General features: G+C 33.9%; 1 protein-coding gene across 1 annotated transcript; it reads right to left on the bottom strand.

The window, feature by feature from the left end:
- Positions 1–891: 891 nt before the first annotated feature.
- On the bottom strand, positions 892–10,212 carry LOC106142266 (arginyl-tRNA--protein transferase 1). Its single transcript, XM_013343975.2, has 9 exons — positions 10,074–10,212; positions 9,789–9,935; positions 9,491–9,617; positions 8,638–8,882; positions 8,029–8,088; positions 7,591–7,772; positions 4,886–5,047; positions 3,967–4,148; positions 892–3,601 (listed from the first exon to the last, which is right to left on the bottom strand). Exons 2-9 carry the CDS (start codon positions 9,874–9,876, stop codon positions 3,202–3,204), a joined length of 1,446 nt encoding a protein of 481 aa, XP_013199429.2. The 5' UTR covers positions 9,877–9,935; positions 10,074–10,212; the 3' UTR covers positions 892–3,201.
- Positions 10,213–10,268: the final 56 nt, after the last annotated feature.

Genomic DNA, 10,268 nt, shown 5'->3' with positions numbered 1-10,268 from the left:
AAATGTATACATATACATAATTCAGAAAAGAGGCATTGGTACAGGGCCGAGATAGAATTTGAACATGTAGGTGCCTTCTTGTACATCACACTTTCATTTTTATTCAGGCAACTTACCTAACGGCTCCTTCATCGAACTTCCAAGCACCGATTTTCCACCACTGCATTTGAAAGAGATCATTAGAATATTTTAGGAACCAGCATTTTCCTGAACCAAATAAATTGATTGTCCCTAATATTGATTTTCGTATGTAGCCCCCATTATAATTTTTACGATTTGTTTATTATTAAGCGACTTTAGAGATGTCCCAAAATATTAACAAAACAAAACAAAATTTTGTTCATTTTATTATTAAAGCATAAACATTTATCTGTCTCTGAATCTCAATAACATCTTATAGCGATCCACCTCAACGTGTTCATATTTCCGCGCGATTTTATATAAAAATTGTTTGCTTACGTTTCATAGAAAATGTATATAATGAATGATTTCATATACCTATTATATATGAGATCCGCTTATATTTATTTAAACAGATATAATAACTCATACTGAGTCAAAAACATTTGTACAAATACACTAAGCATGCCACAATGTGGGGAAAATTCAGTTAGGTCTAATTTTCATTGGTATTTATTTGGGCCACCATTTGTTTAGGTGATGGGATAGCGTACATTTAACTTAATTATAACTTGTTAAACTAAAAAAGGTGTCTCATTTGTTAGTTTGTAAATAACTAGCAAAATTAGGACAAGTTTAACACGGCATAGATAAATATTATTTTAAAAGATTTAAAGAATCATTGTAATTAAAATTATTGTAAAGGTAACATTTTTAGGTACATGTTGAAAATGATCTTAAGTATCTTTTAGAACTAAAAATAAAACTAAATATATTTCAATTTTTATTAGCACACTTTTATTGGAAACAAAAATATGACAGGACATTTTTAACACATTTAATGTCCAGGAGAAAACATACATTTACTAGTCCGTAAATCTTTAAGGTGATACATTGCAATGTAAAATGAATCACATGTTGGTAATTTCATTAAACTACCTTAATTACTTTTTGTTAAACTATAATAATCTTACGATAATTTCATGAAATTTTTATGGAATTTGGGACCAAAGGCATAATAAACCTCTGTTTAACTACTGTTTAAATATTTATAATTTTATAAGTGTGGTATTTTCTGTCTCAAATACACTTTTTATGAAATAATAATGCTGTAAATTTCTAAAATAAACTACATAGATCGTGAACTGCTATTTCGGTGAATTCATTTACGATTTTCTCAGTTTAAACAAATAGTTTCATTAGGGTCATTTCATGGGTTCCGTTCTTCATAAGGCAAATCCACTTGCGGTTCTTTCGTCTGCCCACCCGCAGCAACTTAGCTCAGTTCTAGAAGACTTTAATTTGTTAGAACCTTTAACTTCACACTTTCCAGAATCTTTAACTTTAGTTTCGTATTTAAACATCAATATTATTGTGAGCAACACATTTCTGAAAGCCTACCAACTTAAAAAGCTTTACTTTCAGATGCAGTGAAATATGTGTAACGTAAACGAACATTCTGTACCATACAAAGTGCCATACGTTTTTTTTTTATAATGAAGCTACTTCGACCAAATGGCGAAAGAAACATAATATTTCATTTTAAACTAAATCAAGAAAAATCATATCAAAGTCATCTGCAAATGAACGTAACAAAAACAATGGTAAAAATATATAATTAATACCTAAGTAAGTAGTATTTACAAAGAAAATTTTATGTGTGACGCACACAACAAACAGTAGCAATTTAGTTTATCTTACTATTTATTTTGTGGCAGGCGGAAAAAAACGGACAGTGATCTCTCTATTGTTAACACAAGATATAGTACCGTTAGATAAAAAATATCTTTGGATCAATAAAGTAAGGAGTATCTGAATCTGGAGACTTGGTGGGTGAATAAATCATTTTCTATCTTATCTAGTTACCTAGTTACAATATCAATCGATTCAACTTGTCATAGGTAATATTTTGTATTATTGCGTTCTTTTATTTATTATTTATATAAATAATAACCAAGGAGTTTGTTAACTCCTTTAGAGCCAAGCCTATAAGATTTAAGATAGTCTACTTTAAAAACTGAAGTCCTCTTTAACTTCACGAACAACTGTTGAAAATAAAACCATTAATAGATTACTGATATCAACCAGTACCATTGTTTAGTCATATACACATCTGTTCGTTTTTTGCATTTGCTAGAAATAGAGCTCATTTTGTGTGTATTAAACTATATTAAATACCACACAGTTGCAAAAATATATATAATCGAGTGAAAAAGTACATCAAAAACTTTTGCATACGAAATCGACCTGTGCAGTTAAGAATATTATAACACTTTTTGACTCGACCGTACATACATTTGAATGACTTTTTGTATCATCTCACCGCCTTGAACTCATCGTCTAATCTGATAATGAATGATGGCTATCCTGTTATATCATGCCAACGTGAGGAGTCAGTTTTCGCAAGGTTTTGAAACATATACCAATATATTTGACTAAAGGTACCTAAATAATATCACTGTTGCTGATGATATTATTTAGCATGTATATGATAAAGGGACATATAATGCCTTCATCATATAATAACATAAGTAGCTTACCTTGCGACAAATTTACATTGAAAAAATGTACTTGACTAGTACTCATAATTATTATCCAAACGAAGCTTATGGAATTTAAAAATGCGGTAATCGCGATAATAATTAATTCAAAATCGTCATATACTAAGAAAAAAATACTGAAATCTTTAACTAAAATCCAAAAGTAAATTTCATAAAAATTAATTGAAAATTATAAGTACATAACGTCAATACTAAAACTAGCAGCAACGATTAAAGAATTAACAGAATATGATGATTGTAAGTATCTTATCAACGAAATAATTAAAAATGTCAGAAATAGGTACACAAAAAATTAAATAGAGGTTTGATGTGACAAAGGGCGCTAATAGCAGACAATTATAAATATTAGAATTTAAATACAAACATATATTTAATTATTAATCGATCTAAAACGTTGAAATATTTCTAAATAAAACGAGAATGAAATGCATAAACACAAAATTTCCAGTGTAACGTAAAATATCACCTTTTACTTATTTTTTAAGATGAATTTGTCGTAACTACAATTTTTTTTTTAATTTTATATCGCTAAAATAACACGTTTGGCGGTTTTAGCGCCAACAAAACCTGCATATTCCGTAACTTTATTTTTGTCGACACTCTTATTGTTACTTCTTAACTGCTCAAATAGCATAGCATCACCGTCAACTAAGATAGGAATATAATTTAAATCACTATCGGTGGGGTAATTTGTATCAATTCTATCTATATCAGGGTTTAATCGGCAATATGGGGAAACTTCCAATTTTGGTAAACAGTCCTTCAGTGGAAACCATTCGTAGGTTTCAGGGCAAAGCAAATCCGATGGATAAAAGTTGCCTTTGTATCTCATTTTGCGACATGAATGAATGTAATACCCCATGTAATAGTATTTCAGCTCCGGAGCTACTGAATGCAGCTTTCTAGTGAATTCTATTTCTCTGTAACAATATAAGAAATTAATTTATTACAAAATGTTTAGGCGGTGGGTAAGCAACCTGTCACTATTTGAATCTCAATTCTATCATTAAGCCAAATAGCTGAATGTGGCCAACTGTTGGCTCTGTCTACCCCGCAAGGGATATAGACGTGACCATATGTATGTATGTATGTTTAGTGGGTAAGTGGTTCTTTATCTTATTCATCAATTCCATCATTAAACTATCCAGCTACACGTTGCTTTAGAGTCTTTTCGGTACTATTGGCTCTGTCTACCCCGTAGGGATAGAGACATGATATATGTATGTTTCTCATTCTTAAAACATATTTCGAATAGGATTCGTATTACTTGTAACGTGTTAATTACCTGAGCGCACCATATGTGCCGAGGGTGAGGTTCATGTAATCAGGGTCATAGAAGAAGTACACGGAGGAGACACACTTGGGCAATATGTCGATGACTCCAACCGCTATCAGCTTTTTGTCCAGCCAGTATTGCTGGTGGAAGGAACCGTATCCACATGACGGGCCGCTGTCTGAATACTCTTCCTGTGAGAACACAAATTAATACTACATACATAAAGTCACGTCTATATCCCTTGCGGGGTAGTCAGAGCCAACAGTCTTGAAAAGACTGATAGGCTACGTTCAGCTTTTTGGCTAGATAGAATTGAGTCTAATTGATAGAATTGAGATTCAAATAGTGACAGGTTCCTAGCCCATCGCCTAAAAGATGAATCCCAAGTTTATAAGCTTATCCCTTACTCGCCTTTTAATACTAATACTATGTATAAATTATATATACTATATAGTATTCTATCATTAAGCCAAAAAGCTGAACGTCTATTCAAGACTGTTGGAACTGTTTACCCTGCAAGGGATATAGACGTGATATTATGTATGCATGTACTATGAATAGAAATACTGATAGTATATATAAATATTCACATTTTTGTTTTCATTTATAACAATTAAACACAAAAACTACCAAATTTATTTTGATAACATTTGGCAGAGGGACAGACAAAACCTTCAGGCTATAGGCTACTTTTTCCGAAAAATTTCAAGGGCGCAAACCCCGTGCTACTCAGTACTAAAGTCTAGTATCAAAGATGTCTTGTACTTCACAGATTGCTTTACTGAAAAAAAATATTTCATTTGGTTTAAAAGTATAAACCACTTACAGTTGAGAGCAGATAAACTTGTCTCCTATCCAAACCAAAACCAACACTATAGTAGATCTATTGAAAACTGTATTAAATATTATTATTAATGTTTCTACTTACCAATAAAGGGCTCTGGACTAAAAAACTATAAAATTTGGGCTTGGTGGATTTCTCTGGCTTTTCATTGTGTATAACAGTTTGATATTTCACATAAACCTTGTGGCTCTCGTTGGCGGACGCTTCCCATTCTGGACTAGGTGGCGTGGTTCGAACTAATCTTATCTGAAAAAACGTTATATTACATAAAATGATTACAAGTAATTTTTGACTTTAACTATTCAGTGATGTTCGAAATGTCCCATAACAACAGATTTAAAGAAATACAGGGTGACTTTTAATTCAACTGCATAAATTTAACTGTTAAGTGTACTCATCTAAAGAATATTTAAAAACGTTAAAAGAAAAATATCGGTTCATATTTCAGAAAGTACGAAAAAAAATAAAAGTATCAAAATCCACGATCCTAAATACGTTATATCACCCCGGCCGGCGTAAAAGCGAAAGCGTAAGATTCAGAGGTCAACGACAAAATTCATTTATCTGAGCGATCTCGACAACTGTGTACTTCACTTGATCTTAATACTAGAAAAATAATTTATTTTTCAGACATTTATTTACATGTTTAGTTTTAATTTCTTTTTGTAGTATTGGTCTTTAATAAAGCGTGTGAAGTAGTTTTTGAGGGTTTTTTAAATGTGAAAATGATGACGTTTAATTTAAATAAAAATAGGCTCAAACAGTTCAGAAGCATGGGTATAGTCTATGTTTAAAAGGATGCAGTTGTTTTAAATGTCACCCTGTATATATATTTTCGACTGATTGTTTGGTAGTCAAAAGCCTATTTCCTATATTAACTATAAGGCTGTGGCGACATCTCTACGCCACTCGTCAACAACATCAAATCACACAACAACTGTCAATCATCTCGAAGAAATCGACTCGCTCAGCCAATAGCAGCGAAGAACCCAAATCTCGATTTCAGAGATTTCACGGATTGGAGCTATATATACAACCTCCGACACAACATCGTCGGAGCCGCGGTTCCCCAGGCATAACACCTAGCCTGGCGGAAGATCTTCCCTTTGGTGGCGGTCGAGCCGAATCATCGCTCCCGCTACATTGGTGACCCCGACGTGATTGAAAGCAACCTTCTTCATCAACTCCAATCCTTACCATCATCACTCCTCTCACTCTGCAAGCAGTCTCACAGCAAGCCAGCAACTGGGTATCGCAGCAGGTCCATCGCAGCCAACGCAACGAGCTTCCTGGTCCTGTCTCCACCCGCACTCACTCTCTTCGACTTCAGCGACCGACGCATCTACCGCAGCCCACGCCTGGATCTCTTCGACGGCCGCTCTTCTCTCCAGCGTGGCAGCTCTGCACGATTTCTCCCGGCGCTAACAAGTCGACTTCGCTCTACTGTCTCGACTCACCGCAGACTACGAGCAACGCAACGGCTCACTCCTGACTCACTAGGACTTCGAGCAACTTCCGACTCACTGGAAGACAACTGGCACTTGCAAGCTACTGAAGCACAGATTGCACAGCAAGATCAAGACTTCAGACCTCCGGTCTTGGGGGGGAGTACTGTGGCGACATCTCTACGCCACTCGTCAACAACATCAAATCACACAACAACTGTCAATCATCTCGAAGAAATCGACTCGCTCAGCCAATAGCAGCGAAGAACCCAAATCTCGATTTCAGAGATTTCACGGATTGGAGCTATATATACAACCTCCGACACAACATCGTCGGAGCCGCGGTTCCCCAGGCATAACACCTAGCCTGGCGGAAGATCTTCCCTTTGGTGGCGGTCGAGCCGAATCATCGCTCCCGCTACAAGGCTCTAAATAAAAACACTAAAACTAATACGTAAATAACAAAAGAGCACGCTGCTGACCGATCTTTGTCAAATCTTGTCATTGCATTGAAACATAAAGTTTCACTTACACAGTAATTTAAGATAGTAGTTGTAGCTACTAGCGCAATTCGCCGAATATGTTTATAATTTAAATATACAAATTTTATTACCGAGACAAGTTCATTATATTGCAAGACAAAAATAAATTTTGATTCGGAATTCCCAGTGAGCAATCTCGTTAAGTTAGTAGGTACCTACTATTAATGCACATAACAATTTTGATTTTTCTCAAATTACTATACTTGAACAACAAAGCGTATTTTCCTAAGCATAAATTTACCAAACTTATTTGTGACGGCCAAGATGACATCTTTAAAAAATCGTCGTAATGTGCATGACCTTTATAGTTAATGCTGTTGATAAATAATGATGATGCTTTCCGAGTAAAAAGCAAGAATTCGCAAATACTTAAATGCCAAAGAGAATATACTATGCCACAAAGAAGCTGAATTAAAAACTGAATAAAAACAAAAAAAAACTTTAAGGTTTATAATAAGGAACCAATTTAGTACGAGTAGAATATGTTGAAGAATGAACAAAGTATGTGTAAATTCATAACAGAGGTGGATACAAGAATTCGAGAGGAACAAAGAAGAAAATGGGTCAACCGAGATTGAAGAACACAATATAGGTACCTACCCAAAAACTGCATATTAATAATTACCATAGTGTAAATATTAACCCCGCTGGGAACCAATGACCTCTGGGTGGCGGACTGGCGACGTGTTAATCATTACACAACGGAAGTTCTTTTGCCATCACCATATTGACATTTGATACATACAACATTAACACAATATTTATTTAGGCGATAAGCTATAGTTTAATAATGAACAAGTACCTCTAACTTTTGCCTAACATCTTCAGGTAACTCATTAATAAAGTCTTCAATCTGTTTTTCCTTGTTTTTGTTACTAAGCGTAGTGACGTCAATTCCTCTATCTTTAAGTTTTTCCAACTTCCTTTCACGTCTCATTTGCTTGGCTTTTTTGCAGGGGCCTTTTGTTGGGTCAGGTCCAGTAGCTGTTATATAAAAATATATATATTTATTAGTTTCATGTGAAACCCAGCACTTTAGAATAGGAACACTCCATATCTTTCCCACAGATGTTGTAAAAGGTGACAAAGGGTAAGGCTGTTTATAACATGGGATATGTCACTATTTTAAGAAGTCTCTGACTACCCCACATGGGATAAAGACATGATTATATGTATGTTGTTTTTATTTTTTATTCGGAATAATCACTATATTTCAAAATATTATTGAATACCTACTCACCTTCCTTTCTTTCGTGTTGCTTTGTAACTGTTTTTGCTTGAGCTTTAGGAAACACTCCGTCTGAAACAATCAAGTAAACATAAAAATAAAATTTCTTGTGATACATATGTTTTTTTCACAAAATTAAAATTTACTACTCACAATCAAAAAATTATTCACTACTAGCTGTGCCCGCGACTTTGTTCGCGTGGAATAGTTATTTGGGGCATCATTGAAGTCCTCAAGGATGAATAATTTTCCCCTTTTTTTTCACATATTCAATTATTTCTTAGCTCCTTACAGTTGCACCGTGATATTATATAGCTTAAAGCCCTCCTCGATAAATGTTCTATTCAACACAAAAAGAATTTTTCAATTTGAACCAGTAGTTCCTGAGATTAGCGCGTTCAAGCAAACAACCAAACAAACTCTTCAGCTTTATAATATTAGTATAGATTTTGAGTTAGGTAGTTAAAATTAAAGATAATGTGTATTATTGTTTTTTACAAAATGCTTTTACATTCTGGCTGAATGCAAAACTTCAAAAAGTGCCATAAAGATATACCCAACAAATACCATACTCGGTGCCTAGCTAGAATGTGAAAGTTTTAAAGTATAAAAATAATTCACCTTTAGGTACATCACCAGATTGTGTTCGCATTTTTATATTGCTGATATCAATATCCCTGTGTTCTTTATGACTTTCAACAAAATGCTCTCTCCCTTCCCCCAAATCCTCAGTGTCCCCACCACTGCAAGTAGACATCTTCCTCTCCCCGCTAGTTTCTGATATATCTTGCCCAGATAAATATTTGCTGAACCTTTTCAAAACCTTTTTCTGTGATTTAGTAGCTTTAAAATCAGATACTCGACACCTGAAATGGAAACATATTGATAAGAGTGTGAAAATTAACACAAAGCATTACTAATTTTGTTAATTGAAATTGGATTAAATTTTTTATTAATTTTGTGTTGTAATAGAAAGAAGTAATGTCTAAAGGATATTAGAAAGGCAGTAAATAGCCTAACCTTCAAATAATTTCAGTGTATGTATGTTAAGTTCATTATTATTTCTGGAGCGGAGATTCCCCAGGAATAGCACCACTCCATCTCTTTTTCATGGATGTGGCAAAAAGCAACTAAGGTATAGGCTAATAAACTTAAGAGTTTTCTTGTTGGCATGCATTGGGCAAGGAACCTGTCACTACTTGAATCTCAATTCCATTAGAAAGCTGTACAGCTGTATGCTGCCTTTCTTTGTTTTCAAGACTGTCGGCTCCATCTACCCTGAGAGGGATATAGCTATGACAATATGTATGTATGTATTATTTCTAAGATGCTATAATGCAACTTTTTTAACATTACCTTGTTTACAAAAATGGATAGCACTGTGCATATACTGTTTCTGATGGTTAAGTAACTGAAATATCCTAGTTTTACATGTTTAACTCAACCTTGTCTCTCAAACTCAAAAAATACTTACCTAATGGTGTACATAGGACAACAGGTCACATCCATTGTAGGCTTGTAACAATACTGGCCAGATCTCCGCCACCCACGATCAATCAGGTCTTGATAGTCCCCTACAGTGAGTGAATGGGCCCACATACCTGTATTATTCAAGGGACAATAATTTATGACATATATAATTTTATAGTATAGCCAGGAAAAACAGATAATTTTTTTTCTCACATAATTAAAGATTATATACAAGTAACTATTCCGAATAAAATGATAATGATCATTAAATACTTAACAAATTTTAATTTAGTATACAGTACCATGGCTAAAATTTGTGTTGGGGCTTTTGCAATAGCCACATTTGTAGCCTCCATGTTCCGGATAATATTCAACAATACTGCGATACATCGTAATGAAAATCACAGCGTAATTTTTAAGTAAATATCGTTTCGATTTGCTCTGAAATACTGAAAAATGAATAAAATCCTATGAATAGCTAAAAATATCAAATGACAACATTCTTATCGCATCAGTCCGCAGGTTCGCTACTTTGATAAATGTTGTCATTTCACAACAAATATTTTGAGCAAATATAAGTTACTTACGAGCAATTCTTATTTATTCATAGAAATGAAAATTAAACATTCTAAAACGCTGAAAAAAATAAAACTTGACAGTACAAGTCTAAAACACACTGAACTAAACAGCAATTAAATGAACATAGAAATGAATGACAAATTTCTGGGGAATCACCGTATTTGACATTGACGTTGATATTTTTTTTCTTTGGGCAAAGACTT

The sequence above is a fragment of the Amyelois transitella genome, chromosome 17, assembly GCF_032362555.1.
Source record: "Amyelois transitella isolate CPQ chromosome 17, ilAmyTran1.1, whole genome shotgun sequence".
Classification (NCBI taxonomy): Eukaryota; Metazoa; Arthropoda; class Insecta; order Lepidoptera; family Pyralidae; genus Amyelois; species Amyelois transitella.
Note: the sequence above shows the minus strand (reverse complement) of the source record. Positions and strands in the feature narration are given on the sequence as shown.